Genomic DNA, 18,561 nt, shown 5'->3' with positions numbered 1-18,561 from the left:
TTATTTTACTTAAGTTGCTACTGCAATTAATATAATAATTGAATGCATGGCATATTTAATGGCTTTTATTTCACTTTAGTCACTATTTGTTTCTCTCCTTTGTTTGTTTATTAAATGTGTTGAATAAATAATATAACAAATATATATTTTACATAAAAAAACTGAAATGAATGTATCCTTTGTTAAAAAACAAGTCACATTTGTTTGTTATACTGTACAGTAGGCTGAATGGACTACTTGTAGCCTACATACAAGTATTTTAAAACAGACTTAACTTTCCTGCTGTGTTTACACAAACAAGCTCCAAACACACTTTAAATAGCTCTACTAGACTATGCAACCATCCTCAGTGCATAGTTAAAGAGAACTGCACCCCTTAACTAGTAATTACCATATTTCCTAAACTCCTTGAACCTATCATCTGACGCATGGGAAGAATGTGTGTGTGCTCGAATGTGTGTGTGTAGGCTGACTGTAGTCTTCTAGAAGCCTTCAATACATCTATGAGCAGCCAATAGGAAGGCTCCTGTGGATCCGAGCTGGGTAAAAAGCCGGTGTGTGTTCACAGAGAGAGTCAGTGCAAAGGGAGCAGACACACACACACACCCACCCCCACACACACACCCACACACACACACATACACACAAACACGGACACGGACACACACACGGACACACACTTGCAAACTCAACAGAACTCACTGGAAGTTTGGAGATGTCCGAGAATCCACAAAACTCTCACATCACTTTTGGAGGTCTTTGAAAACACAAGAGGAGTTTTTATTTCCCAGCTTTACGCGCAGTTTATCCTCACATCACCGGATCATCATTAGGGGGGGATTGTCTTTTATTCTCTTTTATACACTCTGTGGAGCTCCCGTTATTCCTGTACCATGTCCTCCGGTGATTCCTCCGGTGATTCCTCTGGTGATGCCCCGGAGCTGAATCCGAGGGTCAGCGTGCTGTCCTGGGATCAGGTGCGGCGGTTGGACTCCATCCTGGGGGAGAGCATCCCGATCCACGGTCGCGGGAACTTCCCCACTCTGTCCGTGCAGCCCCGGCACATCGTCCAGGTGAGACCTCCAGCAAATACAAAATATGGTTGTCACTAGTGGCTGACTGGGGTATAACATGACTTTTTGGATAACCAATACGTTTAATATAACAAATATAAAATAAAGTCTCAAGGTTGTCACTTTTGGTGGAGTAGGGGAATAAAACGTGTCTTTTTTTTTGCAAGAAGTAACCCTTTAAGTTAATTCAGCCCTAAAATGTATCATACACTTCTTGTGATACTCCCTGGATGAACTTGTAATATAATGCTGGATTCAGTATACAGTCAGAATATGTGATATTCAAACAATAATAGGTGTGATATAAGTTTATTTGAACACATATAAGATATGGTTGTAGGGGAATGAAAACTGGGAAGAACATGTTTTATTTTTGCAATAAATAATGCACTTTTCTTAGTTTTATGTAGTTAATGTAGTGTATAATTACCTTTAGCTTCCCCATAACAGGTTTATAATCACAAATATAAAATATGGTTGTCATAAGTTGGTCTAGTGAGGGAGTAGGCAGGGGAATAAAAACGTATAGGGAAACGTGACCTTTTGGGAAAGAAATAACCCCACTTTTATTAGTTTTCTAAACTAACTGTACTTGTTTTTATCACTTCCAGCTGCCTCATAATACGTTTATTATAACAACTATCAGAATTAGGTTTATTGCCAAGTAGGTTATCACATAAGAGGAATTTGCCTTGGTTTACATCATATTACGTTTAATATAACACATATCAAATATGGATGTCACCAGTGGTTGAGTAAGGGAATAAAAACTGAGCCATAAAATAAAAAAATTGGCAAGAAAAAAATGCACATTTATTAAATCAGCCCTTCTCTACTCTTCTCCCACTATGCCAAGAGATATAAGATTGTAATATAATGCTGGATTTAGTAGACTATATTATATTTCTTTCTATTTTTCCTTGCATACCAAAGTTTAATTTTGAGTGTAAATGTGTGTTATGATATTAGATACTATACAAAACGTGATTTTGCTTGACTTCTAGAAAACAATTGTATTACATGTATACATGAAAAACTCCAGTAAATCCACTTGTTGCTCTATAATAATTAACACCCTCTTGCGTCTCCCTTTTGTATTGACATATATATTTCCATTTTCTTTTTTACATTTGTGAATTAGTGGCAGAGTTTATTAAAATATATTTAATCCATTAGACATGAAAGTGGGGATGATCTAACACCATGACTGCTCTTTTCCACTAGCTCACTAACTAATGCTCCTGAGGTCATTTTTCTATTCACAGCTGGAGTGAAAATGAGCGAGGGATAATGACAGTATGAAACATTAAGGAACATACTGGCTTTTACTGGACATTTACATGTATTTTCCTGTAATCCAGGTTCACATTTCACCACAATGATTCATACTTTCTGTGGGGAGGACAGACCCTCACACACAAAACATTTCAAGGACGTCTATAATTAAAGGGGCCCCCTATCATCAAGCTAATGTCTTTCCTTAAGCCCAAAAGACCCCAAAGATTTTTTACATTTCCTGTCATAAACCAGTTTGCAGTCCTAAGCGCTTACATTGCAGCATGTTGAATGAGGCTTTCATTTAAATCCAAAGACACACATTAAGGTAATCCAACATTTGTTTTCTGCACAGCCTGGGGATTAAAAACTTAAGAAAGCATGTTTCTTGTTTGAATTAGTTGATATAATTACGTGTGATATATTGATTGAAATTGAGCAAACTACAATAACCTAGTCAGTTTCAGCATGATTGTAGCTGCCTTCATAATGATTCACCCTCCGTCTGAAACCAGAGCCCAGTCTGCTCTGATCGGTTTGCTGGCCCTCTCTGTTGTGATTGGCCAACCGCTTAGAGATGTCCCGCCCCAGCCTATCACGTACAACATGTTGGAGCGCTAGCCAATAGAAGCTCAAGTGTTACGTAGTGATGTCACAAACCTATATAACACACTACAGGAGAGGGGAATCCCAAAAAGCAGAATAGGGCCTCTTTAATAATTTAGATTTCGATTATTCAATCCTTATGAACGCACAATACAAATCTAAAATGTAATTCAAATATGTATATAAAAATAAGAAGTTAAAGTCAAATATAGTGCATTTGCTAATAAGAGAAGGCTGTAGGTAAACGAAAAATTGTAGCACAACAAAATGCGTAATCACAAGGCACCTGTACATATAAAATAATCTTAAAAAGTCTGCAGTGCATCACAATGCATAGGTTTCTTTTTTTTGACAGACTCGAAAGCAGACGGCATGTTATCTGTCATGGAGTTTGTCAGGCTGCTTTCAAACCTCTGCACGTTGATTTTCATACCATATGGGCCATGAGGGGAAACCGATGGCTGCCTGTGAGGAAGGAAAAACACATTCACTGATCCTAACCTCTATGATATGTTTTGGAAAATGGTTGACAGTAATGTGAGGCATTCTTGATTCACGCTTAAACATGCGAAACCACCAGTCTGCGCTTTTATAATGTCTTTTTATTTTCAGCCAACGCAGCAGACAGAGCCGTCTGTACCTGAGAGGCTCCTTTTGTCACAAACTGGGGGGAAGGTGACCGAGGGAACACACACACACACACACACACACACACACACACACACACACACACACACACACACACACACACACACACACACACACACACACACACACACACACACACACACACACACACACACACACACACACACACACACACACACACACACACACACACACTAAACAGTGGGTTTGTCTGAGAGCCACATTTAAATAACATCTGTTTGTGGTCTGCATGTGAGTGAGCCACGGGAGCAGTGGAGGAGACTTTTACTGTTACTGACACCTCTGTACTCTCCATTTAATGTCAAAAAGTCACAGCAGCGATGGAGGAAGTACTAAGATTTACCCAAGTAGTAATACCATAGTGTAGAACTACTCAAATACTCATCAAACAAGTTACTTTACTCATAGTCGTAAAGCCACATTGTAGAAAAACATTTTGAAATGGATCTTGAGTAATTATTCATTCTTCTTCCACCACATGATGACAAACGCAGATGCCTGGTGAGTGTGTGTGTGTGTGTGTGTGTGTGTGTGTGTGTGTGTGTGTGTGTGTGTGTGTGTGTGTGTGTGTGTGTGTTACGTCACCTGTTCAGTGGGTTTGTGTGTGTGGGATGAGATATGGAGGCCACCAGGAGGGGTCGTCTCTAATTCCTCCTCTGCAGGCTATCACATTCAAACTAAATTGTTTTAGCTACTGGAAGAAAGTTCTCCACTTTCCCGGTGGACGGCGGAGATTTGAGTCAGAATGGTGGACCAGTGCCTGTAATAACACGGAGGGTCAGGTTGACGGCCTATCACTGTGGAAAGTGAGGAGACTGTAAACCAACTCCTCACTGCTCTATTGTTGAGACTGAACATGAAGACACCACATGCTCCCAAAGCTTCCCCGAGGAGCTAATGTTCAGTTTAGACTGCTGGGTAGTAAAACAAAAATATTTGGTAGTTTGATCGCAAGTTATCATTTTTGCACATTTGAATGCTTCTCATAAATTAAACAGTGTAGGCGGAACTGATGGAATCTCTTTGGCTGGTTGGACCATTGATGAAGTGGGATCATTTTTAATTGCAAAATTGCTTATCGCCGCTCATACTTTAGCACATTTTTAAAATACTAACAATTCAGGAAACCAAGTGAATTTTTCTTTGGGATTTTTGTGGATCAGCACTAGTGGTTTAGTTTAAGGCTGGATCATTGAACCGATAGAACTTCGATTGGCTAATTGTTGTGTACATCCGTTTTTTTTGGTGATTTTGGGTGTACAGTATATACATCGCCAAATCCTAGTGAGTTTAGTTATGAAACCTTAACCCAATGGGTATTTATGATCTATTTATATGGTTAATATATGAAATGCATAAGACCAATACAACATTACATTTAAATGGTTCAGTATGGCTACATCCTTACACCAAGTTTCATTAAAATTAGGCCAGTAGTTTTTTCCTGCTGCCAAACAAACAAACCAACCAACCAACCAACCATCCAACCATCCAAGCAGAAATAGACATAAGTTCCTTGGAGGAGGTAATTAGACGTCAGTACGTAAATTAGAGGGAGTTGACCTCAGCATTAAACGTTTGGGCTGTGTGCAAGTTGAATTTTGTAGGATAAAATCTACAGTTACAGACACAGATTTTACTCCACTGTACTTCCCAATGTGTGATATAGTTAAAAGTTATTTTCATTTTGGCTGCATGGGCGTAAAGCAAGATAGTGAATAGCTTGTTTTTACTATTTAAACACAAGGCGCTATCACAGTTACAGGAAATAAGGATGACTTTTCATACCATAGCTTTCACTGCCAAAGGTTTTTATCTTACACGGCTGGCTCCAGGATCTAATACGACTAATTTAAAGACATTCAAATATCTGTGAACCCTTGAAGCAGATCCTTCGCTGAAAACCTCCATCACATAGAGGTAACAGCATCACGTTTCAGCCTCACTCTGGTCTGAGAAAAAAGGGGAAGTTACCTCCACATTGTGAGACTTTTTGACATTTAATCAGTATGGCTGAATGATTGACACATTTTAATGATATTAAGATATTTGTAAAAACATGTTACTCATCTATTTTAACCGTATCATATTACCATTGGAACTGCAACTAGTCAAACTTACAAACTTACCATTTTTCTTTTTGTATTACTTTTAATATAGTATATTTTAATATTGGTTAATATTGTCTGCTTATCTGTATTATTGTGTTTCATTGTTGGAGAAGCCTGTAGACCTACGATTTTCAATGACGTAATTAATCTGTAGCTATGTTAGTTTGACAATAAAGAATCTTGAACTTTGAATATTGATGTGTCAGCTTTGAATTATAACAAGTCAAAGCTGAACTATAGATCTTTTTATTATCCGTAATTCAGTTTGAATTAAAGTCAATGGTCGAAGTTGGGTAGTCATTTATTTACAGATATCTACGATGGACATTTACACTCTTGAGAAAGAAATAGTCCACATGACCTTATGGATATGTGGACTTGGAATAATGAAACCCATAATTTTATTATTTAGAGAAAATGTTGTTACAGAAATCCACTATGAAGATTAACACTCTAAAATAATTAATTGTTGATATACATATTTAACATCTTGACTAATGAGAGATTAATTTTAGATATCTTTTACAAGAAGTGTGATGATAAATAATGCATATGCGGACTTTGAGTCATAACACATCAACATTGGTTCATAGTATAGTTATCTGTAATTCAGTTTGAATAGAAGTCAACGGTAACAGTTGAGAAATTCAAGCTACATTGATCCACAATGATGAATATTTCCACCTGTAGGAATGGATTTTCGACATCTTTAATTATGACTGTGATAAGTCAAAATTAAAATGTGATTATGTCGGTTTGGACTTATAACTACTCCTAAGCCCTTGATAGCTACAATTGCTATTAACGCTACCAATTAAATGACTAGAACTTCCCATATAACCCATTAGAATTTAAGGAGGCTTTTTAAATCTGAAAAAAACCCACTGTCTGCCTGCAGAGCTCCTGTATGAGTGGCTGGCTCTGGTTAGTTTAGTTATAAAAAGACAGCTCAGGGACTCATAATTCCGTATTCTCCGTCTCTGTGTCCTTGGCGGAAGGATCTTCTGACTCACTGAGAGCTCTTACTGGCGTCCGATGAGTCTTTGGGCTGGTAAATGGCTGGGTCAAACTGCCATAATAAAAACACATCCAGGCCGCAGCTTAAATGAACTACTCAAGGAAACTATTGAGAGTGGAGAAGGAAAGTGGACAGACTGCTATGTGTCGCCAAGGCGTTGTCAACACCAGACAGTCTGGTGTGTTTGCGGCTCATTTTACAAGATTTCTTTGACTAAAACGTCAGCGGAAGTGTCCCCCCCTTCAGCCCGGCTCGCCAGGTGCTGCTGCGTGATGTGGGAAATGAACCGGCCTGTTTAATGAGTGCTGAAGGATGGGGGATGTCAGCTGGGTTTCCCCATACTCCCCTTTAAGAGACCCCCAGATGGGCAGATTATGGCGTGCCGTTAACTCAGACCAACTGTTTTAAGTGTGAGGTCAGACCAAATACTGCTGTGAGTATATCCCTTGCTGCATAGGCGAAAAACAATCTGCCTTTCTGCACTTTTGTCCAGCTAAACTCACATTTTTTCATTGGATTTGGAGTTCATTTGCACTTAAGTCCTTTTCTTTTCTATCAAAACTGTAGAATATTATTTGTATATTTTGGTAAATACACACATTTGCTTGTGAGATGAGAAGATTGAAACTCAGTTAATGTTTTTTTGTGTTAAGTAAAGGACAGGAATAGGGTGTTTTGGCCTAGCCTGTGTTAGCATACACATTGTAGGGTAAGCAGCTAGCATGGCTTAGTTTAAATGAGAACATATGCCTTCCAACACCTGTTAAGTTGTCTTTTGCAGCATTTCCAGCTAACGTGAGCTAGCGTTCAGTTAGCACAGTTTCTCTGCAGGCACTCCTTTCAGCACATCATTTATTCTAAATCCACATTTATGCTTGTGTTTGGATTACATGAGATGGTGTTGATGTGAGCTTTGCAGTAAGTGCTACAAGTGCACAGTTGAACTTCCTCTAACAGTGTAACCTCACCTTGGAGACACTTGGCTTTTACCCACAATGAAACAATGAGGAAATGTAAGAGATTAAAAAAGTTGAGGTGAGGCGGAAAATATTTGTGACATAAAATAATAACTTCCTTGTCTTACTTCTTTTATTCTACCTACATTTCTTATGGCTTAAGTTTGTAAGTCAAGAGCTGGAAACAACAAAATATACCAGACAATCTCAGAGTGTTTTATGAAAACATCATTTTAGTGTTGCATTACAATTGGCACAAGGCTTTCCCTTTGTAGCGGCCAACTATTGAAGCGCTATTAAAAAGGGATTTGTCGGATTAAGTTTACACCTTGCATTTTCAAATCTTAGGGTCTAAAATACATTCTAATAGGATTACCCTGCTGAGTGCATTGATAGCTGGAAGCACAATAACATATCCCTATGGCTAAGTAAGAGTTTCATAATCCCACAGCTGTGCTTTGGATTTCTTTCAGATATGTTTTTCTCCTCTTGGTGTCTTATGAATGCGACAGACAGGAAGCATAAACATTTCAGCTGTCTGTAGCTCAAACGTTTTTTCCAAGCATTGCATCAGTGCATCGTAGAGTGTGTTCCCATAACGTGTTAAACCTTTGCCAAAGAGTGTTTATGTTACAGCAAATGCATCACCTTGTCTCAATTTTGTCAAAGGGCACACGTTTAAAAGCTCACAGCTGAAATGTTATTTCTTTATGTTTAAAGTCTCCTGCAGCAGACAAGCACTGACTTGCAGCTTTCCACAGCTTATCTCTGTCATGCTGATGTTGCTTTTACCTCATATGCAGAGATAAGTGCGCTAAATCAGATATGCAACTCTTTTGTGGTGTGTAGGGAATTGTCACTCAAGGATTAGCTATGGTTAATTACCTCATACTCACCCTGACAGCCTTTAAGTAGATGCTTTGCTATCAAACTGTCTGAAAGCAAGATACTGAAAGCCTGCCGGGAATCATTCACTCGCTCCTACGGACAGCGTTTTTACAGATAAATAGTTTCTCTTTTCTAAACACGAGTGTAAATACTTCCTTATACATATTTATTGATAACACACTTTTGAAATTGTAACTTCATTTAGTTTTTTAGATCTTTAATGTTCTCTTTCGTTTGTTCTACCAGCACATTTCAGGAATTACATTTCCTCGAAAGTGTATTGACTTGAACTTTCACAGTAAAGTAAGCAGTGTGTTCATGACTCATAAGGGGGAGGCGTGTGGGGTTAGTGCGTTGGTGTTGGGATCAGGGGGGCACAGGTTCAAACCCCACTGCAATCAGCATGTTGTTGAGTCCCTGACACACTTCACCCCAAATTGCTCCTGTGGGGATTGTCCAGAGTATCAAGTATGTAAGTTGCTTTGGATAAAAGCGTCTAACGAGTGACATGTAATGTAATCATTCTGCTTTCATTAAATCGGATTGATCCCCCCTCAGGGTTTGTTATGATAAAACGACAGCACCTGGGATCTTTTTTATTTGGAGCAGCAAGGAGAAAGCGCCTCTCTTTGCGTGTACATACTCGTATGTTCTGTCAGCTACTTGTGATTCTTGTCTTTTTATGGATATCCATAGCTGAGTTTCCCCCCTCTGTCTGTGTTTCAGGTGGTCAGGGCTCGATTGGAGGAGCGAGGCGTTGGGGTTCGTGACGTTAAGCTGAACGGCTCAGCAGCCAGCCACGTGCTGCACGAGGACAACGGCCTCGGCTACAAAGACCTGGACCTGATCTTTGGCCTGAAGCTGACTGATGACAAAACCTTCCGGGTGGTGAAGGACGTGGTGCTTGACTGCCTGGTGGATTTCTTGCCAGAAGGCGTGTGCAGGGAGCGGATCACAGCCCTCGCCCTGAAGGAAGCTTACGTGCAGAAACTGGTGAAAGTTTGCAACGACACGGACCGCTGGAGCCTCATCTCGCTGTCCAACAACTCCGGCAAGAACGTGGAGCTGAAGTTCGTGGACTCCCTGAGAAGGCAGTTTGAATTCAGCGTCGACTCCTTCCAGATCACGTTGGACTCGCTGCTGCTCTTCGACCGCTGCTCGGAGACGGCCATGTCCGAGACCTTCCACCCGACGGTGCAGGGCGAGAGCATGTACGGAGACTTTGATGAGGCTCTGGGTCACCTTTACTCCAGGACTATTGCCACCCGCAGCCCAGAAGAGATCCGGGGCGGCGGCCTGCTGAAGTACTGCCACCTGCTGACGCGTGGCTTCAGACCGGACTCCGAGACTCAGATGAAACAGATGCAGCGCTACATGTGCTCACGCTTCTTCATCGACTTCCCAGACATATGCGTGCAGCAGAGGAAACTGGAGGGCTATCTGCAGAACCACTTCGTCGGCATGGAGCACAAGCGCTACGAGTGCCTGGTGACGCTGCGGCGCGTGGTGGACGAGAGCACCGTGTGTCTGATGGGCCACGAGCGCCGACAGACGCTGGCACTCATTTCGGCGCTGGCTTTGCGTGTAATGGCCGAACAGATAGCAATCCCCGCTCTGTCCAACATCACCTGCTACTACCAGCCTGCCCCCTATGTCAGAGACGTCAACTTCAGCAATTATTACGTGGCACAGGTCCAGTCACCCATGCTTACGTGCAACTCTTATCGAACATGGCTTCCTTGCAATTGAGCTATGACTTTTAGGATGTGATTCAAGCAAGCTTCCCATTTTAACTTTACATTGATGTACGCAGAGCATTCACACGAGTGCTCTGTGCCTCATTAGCAATGTGGCTATTTTTGGTTGCGGGCCCATCATGGACAAAAAGGAATTCATTTACTTTTTGTTTGCCAAATATGATTTCAAAACTATTCCACTAAGTTATGTTGATTCACACTCCTGTTAAACATTTGGATTCTAATTCGAGCCATTACCATTGTTATTCTGTTATCTTTTCATAACCATGGTGTAAAAAAATATGAAGGGCTGTTTGTTCTGTGACGGAGGAACTTTGCCAGTTCTGTTTGCTGTCTGATAGAGACTTGCATTGGGTCTTTTAATTAAATGTATATAATTTTTAAGAAACCAGAAAGCTGTTTTTGTTCTGTCTGTGGTTTCAGCTGACCTGATTGAAAGGGAAAGGACCAAAGAAATATTTTTCTTGTGTAGCATGACAAACGTGGATCCAAGTGCCTGAAACTGACCAACTGTCTTTATTGTATTTTGCTCTGTAAGAACTGTTTTTGAAACTTTTTTCATGCAGGTTATTTTACATTTATATATCCAGGGTCAGGGTATTTGTTTTTAAATCATTAAAAAAAAATCTAAAATGGAAAGATGTTGTTCATTGGTCTTTCTTTGAGCCTTTCTAAGAACTTCACAGAGGGAATATAAGGACAAACTGTCTAACTATGCACCAGTTGACTCAAACTTGATGTGTCTCACGAAAGCACTTTCTATCTCTATTCTCGGCGTCTCGTTTTCTGTTTCTAAAGATCTCCCTTCGTCTATCTTTCACTATCTGTCTTGATCGCACACATCTCCTCAGTGTGTTGTCTGTTCTCTATCAGCCAGGCGCTCAAGGCCTTGACACAAACACTCACTTGTTCAAGCTCTGTATCGCCCCCCCTTTTCCCAGAAATGGAATCCCCTGAGCCCCCAGCCTATACATTAGCCATTTCCTTCCACTTGTGCATCCGACAAGGGGTTTCCTTGGCCTCGAGAAAGGGGAGCTCGCTGTTGCTTGTCTTGGATGAGTTGAGCTCAGGGGGGCAGCTGCGCAAATGTAATGGTGCATTCCAGAAATTCACTTCCTGGATGACTAAAGCTCAGTATTTCATCCTCCTCACGTTAAGACATTTTGTCTTAATTACTTTTGCATGAGGGACTACTTCTTGAAATTTAGTAGAGCATGAAATGGCACACCTGCTCACTTTAGCTTTCAGTGGAGTATTCCCAACGCTGGAACACATTAGCTAAGCTCTCGCTGATTTCTTCATAAAAGTTCATTTGGAAGGAAAGCATCTGTCAAAGTAATTAAAGGCGAGAAATAATGTTCCTCCCTGGACTAGCTGTCAGACTTGTCTCCAGGCTGCTACAGAAACACTGAAGGATAAATAGGATGGCCCGGGGGGGGGAAACACAAATTAAAGTCACGAGTCAGAACTTGTCTTTAACAACTCAGTGATTTCTGCGCCTGGTGGCCAGACCTTAAGAATCAACCAGAGAGCTATGATATCAATTATACAGGAAGTTGGTAATGTTTTGAATGTTAGAAGATTATCTCCATGAAACTTTTCTTAAAGTCTTTAGCCATGCTAGCGTTCTTTATTCTAGTTCTAGGATTAAAGGAAGGACTTTTGTACGGACATTCATGATCCCTATAAGATGAACCCAAATAGTTAAAATGTTTACTTATCCATTTAAATATGTTACATATTATTATACATCTTCTACATGATGTATGTGCTCACAATTTGGCACGAATATTCATAATAAATCCTAAATAATCACAATGAAGGTGGTGATCCCCCCACCATGAGGTTGATATTTGTAATTCTGAGTGAAATATCTCAACTATTTGAAGGATTGTTATTATATTTGGCACAGATATAAATGCCCCATAGGAACACATTTATAAAAATCGAATGAGCGCCATTATGGTGTCAAAAGGGTGTTTAAGGACCATAAACCTGCACTTTGTGTTAGCAGGGTAGCATTGCAAACTAATACCTCATTCACACCAACGCAACTCCGGTTCAAGCTCCGAGCTAGAGCTTTTCAGGTTCAGAACCGGTTCTTCGGTTTGGCTCTTTTCACACTGCCCAGAGTCTGACTGGTGCGTCATCGTTTGCGTCACGACGTAACCGTTTGCGTGCCTGCTTCATAAAGCCAAACCGCGCGGAAACCCCTCACAGCTCACACAGACAACAACAACAATGGCCAATGTGCTCCAGCTTCCTCTGTACCTCTTCAGAAGACCAGATTCCCAGTAGGTAGCTGGTCTCTTCAGTGGACCACTGCTGCTTGTTAAGTTTCTCCATCGTTGTGTACATGTATGCGGTGCTTTTGCTCTAGCCGGACAATTTTTTGGTGCTTGAAAATAACCGGATTCCGGAGCTAAGAGGCTGCTCCGCTGCGGTGTGAACAGAAAACCCGGTGCTTTTCAAGCTCCAGCTCCGAACCGTCCCTGAAACACCGTTGGTGTGCATGAGATATGAGACCATTACATATTAATCCATTGAGGTTGGGAGCATGCTAGCAAGCTTACATTACCATTCAGCTCTTTTGCTTCTGTACGGCCACACAGAACCGTTAGTTTTTACTCTGAAAAGTTATCACGGAAACATTCTGTTTAGGATTGTAAAGCAAAATACCTTGATGGCGGCTTCACAAGACAAAGGTTAATTTATTTTTACACTAAGACAGTACCACCAAGAGGTGTTTTCTAAATCATGCAACTTAGATTTAAGGCATGGTTGCAGGGTTTTTCCTGGACAAATACCACAGATAAATCTGCATCTGTGGTTCAAACTGTTCCACCGTGTGCACCGGCTCTCAGCAGCTTGAGCTCCTCACCCCCGTCCTCCCTCCTACGTGGGTGGGCCATGCTGAGGTTCAACATCCATCCCAGACGCTTTGGAGCTCAAAAGGTCCCCGGTATCACTTTTTCCCTTCAAGCAATCTCTGTCTGGCGATTGCAGTGTGAATGTTGTTTAGGGACATGTTAGCTTTGCATGCCGGCTGATTAGATAGGAATGTCTTCTTTAGTTGTGAGTGTGACAGATCCCACCTGGGGGATAAAGGGAAGGGTCAGGATGTGCTTAGAGCCAAAAGCGGTCTCCAGTGTAACAAGCGTTTCACTTCTGTCAGCTCTCAGCTCACTATCTGGGTATATTGGCTGCCTTGGGAGATTGTTATAGAAAAAAAACCCAGATGAGATGCTTTGGGCGGCTGAGTCCTCTCAAACAAAAGTGTACGCAGTCGACTTTAAAGGTCCCCTATGATACTGTTTTTCATCAATATATTATAGGTCTCAGATATATACAAAACGTGTCTCTGAAGTGTTTGGCTCCAAACACCAAACAGATCATTGCAGCATTACCCATAATCCCCTCTGTTTCAGCCCTGTTTCAAAAGTGATGATTCTGTGTCTGTTACTTTAGATGAAAATAAGGAGCCCCTCCCCACGCCCCTCTGATGCCCCTTTCACACCAACAGGGCCGGTTCTGAGCTGGAGCTTGAAAAGCACCGTTTTTTCCTGTTCACACCGCAGCGGAGCCGCCTCTAAGCTCCGGAATCCGGTTTGTTTCAAGCACCAAAAAGTTTTCGGCCTAGAAAGCAAGCACCACATATGTCACGCTTACGTCGGAAGATATGGGCTGTGTCCAAATAACACGCGACATCCGCCTTTCCGCCAGCTGCAACATGATCTGTGGAAATAACATTGAGAATCAGTTTTAATGTTACCTTGGCTGGTGATTAATGGTTACACCACCCCAAAAAGTTGTTATGACATCAAAAAGTGGCCAAAATCTGATCAGCTCATTTTCAGACAGGTTTTTATAGAAACGGATCAGGACAAAAAGAGAGAGAATCTTTGTTCCTGAAACTTTCAGAGTCTCTTTCCACAGAGGGGACACATGTTGATGTAGAAGAGACATGAAGAAGTGGATTTTGCATGATAGGTGACCTTTAACACTCTTCTGTTGGCTAAATATCTCTTTTCTGTGAGGCGTAAAGGAAGTACGTGACTCTTTCCAGAAGACGTCGCAGATGATCCTGACACCTTTCCGACACCCGCGGATAATATTAGCGCCACCTCGATTTACGACTTTGTTGTTATCTCCGTGTTTTGGACTATATAAGCCTGATGTTTTTTGCTGCTCCGTTGAGCAACATACCTCATGTGTGTGAGTTAACCCATATCCTTTGTATGTGATTTAACTCTGCTCCTTCTTGCAAGAATAAATGAGTTACCTGATCATTGATTCTCAATCTGGTGTCGAGTGATATTTTCCTAACAGGTGACTTTTAATGTGCATCCTTAAATAAGGAAGTTAAAAAGGAACATTTATCATTGGAGTTGGAGTCTTGGGGAGATTAGAGGGGAATTGAACAAATTAAAAGACATATTGAATCAAAGAAAGTGGCGAGAACGATATGTTCCCAGTTACAGCTGCAGCCATTCCAATTAAGTGCCATAAAAAGTACCACATGTACAAAAATCCGCAATTGAGAAATAATAAAAACAAATGAACTGATTTCATTCGACGCCGATTGAATATAGTTGATACTTATTTCAGTCCTCGCGGCTGAAGAATGAAGGAAGTGGTGCTAAAGTTTTCTCATAAAGCCGTTTTACTGGACTGGGTGGCATTTCTCCATCCATCATCATGTCGTTAGCAAGCGATTCCCAGGAACTCCTAGCGTTTCTATTTGTAGGATCTGAGGATATTCAGAGCGGCTTCACCATGGTGATGTTTATTTGTGTGCCCGAAATGCAAAGGGACTGCCTGTGCCATACAGTGGGCAATAAAAACATCCACCTTGGACTTTTCTGTGCCACCAAATGAGTTAAAAACACATTTACTGGGGGACTTTTTGTACAAAAGAGTGAAAATGTATGACTTTTATGTGAAAGTGTAAAACCCAATACCTACACCAATCTGTTTTTCATGTGTGGTCATTCCTTTTTTGCTCGTTTTGGGCTGGATGCTCCCATTAGCAATCCAAGTCATGATATATGTGACTCATTTGGGACTCCATTTTAATTCGTCACATTATGAGGTTGACAGTTTATTCTGGACCTTGGAAACAGCAGCTGAAATCTACACAGGGGCCATTAATAATCTGCAATAGAGCTCAATCAATCAATCAATCAATCAATCAATCAATCAATCAATCAATTAATCAATCAATCAATCACACAAGCTTAATCAGAAAATGTCTTCTCACTATAATGTTGCCAAGGTGAAAATTAACCTCAGTTTTAGCCTACATGGACAAGATGTAAAAAAAGAAAAGAAAGCTCCATGTACCCGTTCTGAGTCAAAGTTAAAAAGCTAGAGAAGGGAATGGACGCGATTTAATTAAAATCATCATAAGCTGCTTTCACACCAAGTACTTACTTAGTTCCCAGCACTTAGTACCCCCATGGAACTAAGAGTAGATCGCATTCACACCGGATTAAGTTCCCTATCTCCATGGAGTAAAGCCATGACTGTGAGAACAGCAAAAACTGAGTGCAGAAAAGCTGAACGCAGGTGGAGAAAAACAAATCTCCAGGTTCACTTGGAAATATATAAAGAGAAACTCGGTTTCTATAGTCAGGAAATAAAAAAGGCACGACAATCGTTCTTCTCTGACATCATTACCAAAAATAAAAACAACTCACGTGCCTTGTTTGCTACCGTCAACAGACCAACAAACCCCCCAGTATCGATAGCCTCAGAATTTCTATCCACCTGGGCCTGCAATGATTTGGCCTCCTTCTTCACTGACAAAATCATGCAAATTAGACAGGCAGTCAGTGCCTCTGTATCAGGTACAGCAAATGTGTTGTCCCTGTGTCCACCTAAAGTCAATCCAGACATCATGACACAATTCCGTCTGATAAATGCTAAAGACCTGGACGACATTATCCAACATCTGAAATCCTCCTCCTGTAGCCTCAACATCATCCCGATAGGATTTTTCAAAACTGTTTTTCTTTGCTTGGCCTCAGATATACTACACATAGTAAACAAGTCTCTTCAATCAGGTGTATTTCCACAGGCCCTGAAAACTGCAATAATTAAACCGCTCCTAAAAAAGCATAACCTAGACGCAACCATAATGAATAATTACAGGCCAATATCAAACCTTCCCTTTTTAAGCAAATTGATTGAAAAAGCAGTTTTTCAACAGTTGAGTAATTTCATGTTTTTTTCAACTGACGGTTTTGATGTGTTTCAGTCGGGCTTTCGACCTAACCACAGCACTGAGACTTCACTTGTCAAGGTCTTAAATGACATCCATTTGAACACAGACAGTGGCAGAATATCAGTGTTAGTATTATTAGATCTCAGCGCTGCCTTTGATACTGTTGACCACAACATATTGCTAGACCGTCTTGAAAACTGGGTGGGAGTTTCAGCAAAAGCTCTAAACTGGTTTAGTTCATACTTAAAGGACAGAACAAACTTTGTCTCAATAGGCAATTACAAATCAATCCTGATAAATATGTCATGCGGGGTTCCTCAAGGCTCCATCTTAGGACCTTTGCTTTTTAATATTCATATGCTACCTCTTGCTGAAATTATTAAAAAGAGCGATCTAAGCTATCACATCTATGCTGACGACACCCAGATTTATTTTAAAATTGCACCGGGAGACTACTCTCCGATTAGAACACTGAGCAAGTGCATTGAGCACAGCACTGACTGGATGACTCAGAACTTTCTCCAATTGAACAAACAAAAAACTGAGATAATTGGTTTTGGAGCAAAGAAGGACCGATTAAAAGTAATCACACAGAGCTTCAGTCGGCAGACTACAAAGTAACTCACAAAGCAATAAATCTGGGTGTAGTGATGGACTCAGACCTGAATTTTACAACAGTTATTAGTTCAGGGGCAGGGGCGGTGATCAACTCCTGAACAACAACAAAAAGCCCGCGTTTTATCCAGTTTGTACACAACGATGGAGAAACTTAACAAGCAGCAGTGGTCCACTGAAGAGACCAGCTACCTACTGGGAATCTGGTCTTCCGAAGAGGTACAGAGGAAGCTGGAGCACATTGGCCATTGTTGTTGTTGTCGGTGTCAGCTGTGAGGAGTTTCCGCGTGGTTTAGCTTTATGAAGCAGGCACGCAAACGGTTACGTCATGACGCAAACGATGACGCAATGACCCAGCACCAGTCGGACACTGGGCAGTGTGAAAAGAACCGGAGCTAAACCGAAGAACCGGTTCTGAACCTGAAAAGCTCTGGCACGGAGCTTGAACCGGAGTTGCGTTGGTGTGAATGAGGTATTAGAAGCATCCAGGAGTCTCAGGTATTCTGGGTCGGGTCTGCTCTCTGTTCCGAGAATAACAACTAAAGATGGAAAAGCAGCTTTTAGTTATTATGCCCCAACAATTTGGAACAAACTGCCCAAATCATGCACGTCCGCTGAAGCACTTCCTATTTTTAAATCCAGATTAAAAACGCACCTATTTGCCGCTGTTTTTAATTGAGCTGCCCATACTCACACTACAGTATGCCTTTTCATGTATTCTGTACCTGCTGTGTTTATTTATTTACTTTATTTCATTATCTTTGCTTGTTATGCCTGTTTTTAAATGCCTTTTTAATAATGTATTTAAGCTGTATTTGTTCTTAAATGTATTTTGCTTTTAATCTGTAAAGCACTTTGAATCGCCACGTGCTGAAAAGTGCTATATAAATAAAATTGCCTTGCCTTGCCTCGCCTTGAGGGAAGATTACGCAAATGAAGCCGCTGACGTCACTTCTTCTTCTTCTTCTGCTTTGGGTTTACTGGCAGGCCGCAAACAACTTCACGGCGTATACTGCCACCTGGAGTCCCCGGCCGGAAGTCCCCGGAGTTAGGGACTGGCTTCCGAGTAAATCGCCAGAGTGCCGACACCTCCTCATCTCCACCGCTCCCATGTTTTGTGTTTTCATAAGCCATCCTCTCTCTGTTGGTGCGCGGGGCTAATGCTAATAATGCTAATGCCAAAAAAAAAAAATAACTTTTCCGAGTTTTATGGGGTGTGGTTTGCAATTCGCCCAGCCAATCAGAAATTGGAACTGTTTTCTCCCCAGGAAAGTACCTGCTCTCTAGCATGCACTAAAAAGGGGTGAAAAGTTCTCATGAACTAAGTTCTCTTTTTGGTGTGAACGCAAAATCCCAGGAACTATCGG

General features: G+C 41.2%; 1 protein-coding gene across 1 annotated transcript; it reads left to right on the top strand.

Moving 5' to 3' along the window:
* Positions 1–563: 563 nt before the first annotated feature.
* tent5bb (terminal nucleotidyltransferase 5Bb) lies at positions 564–10,992 on the top strand. Its single transcript, XM_079653775.1, has 2 exons — positions 564–1,073; positions 9,323–10,992. The coding sequence occupies exons 1-2, from the start codon at positions 894–896 to the stop codon at positions 10,343–10,345; spliced, it is 1,203 nt and encodes a 400-aa protein (XP_079509901.1). The 5' UTR covers positions 564–893; the 3' UTR covers positions 10,346–10,992.
* The last annotated feature ends 7,569 nt before the right edge of the window (positions 10,993–18,561 follow it).

The sequence above is a fragment of the Notothenia rossii genome (assembly GCF_949606895.1).
Source record: "Notothenia rossii genome assembly, chromosome: 10".
Taxonomy (NCBI): Eukaryota; Metazoa; Chordata; class Actinopteri; order Perciformes; family Nototheniidae; genus Notothenia; species Notothenia rossii.
Note: the sequence above shows the minus strand (reverse complement) of the source record. Positions and strands in the feature narration are given on the sequence as shown.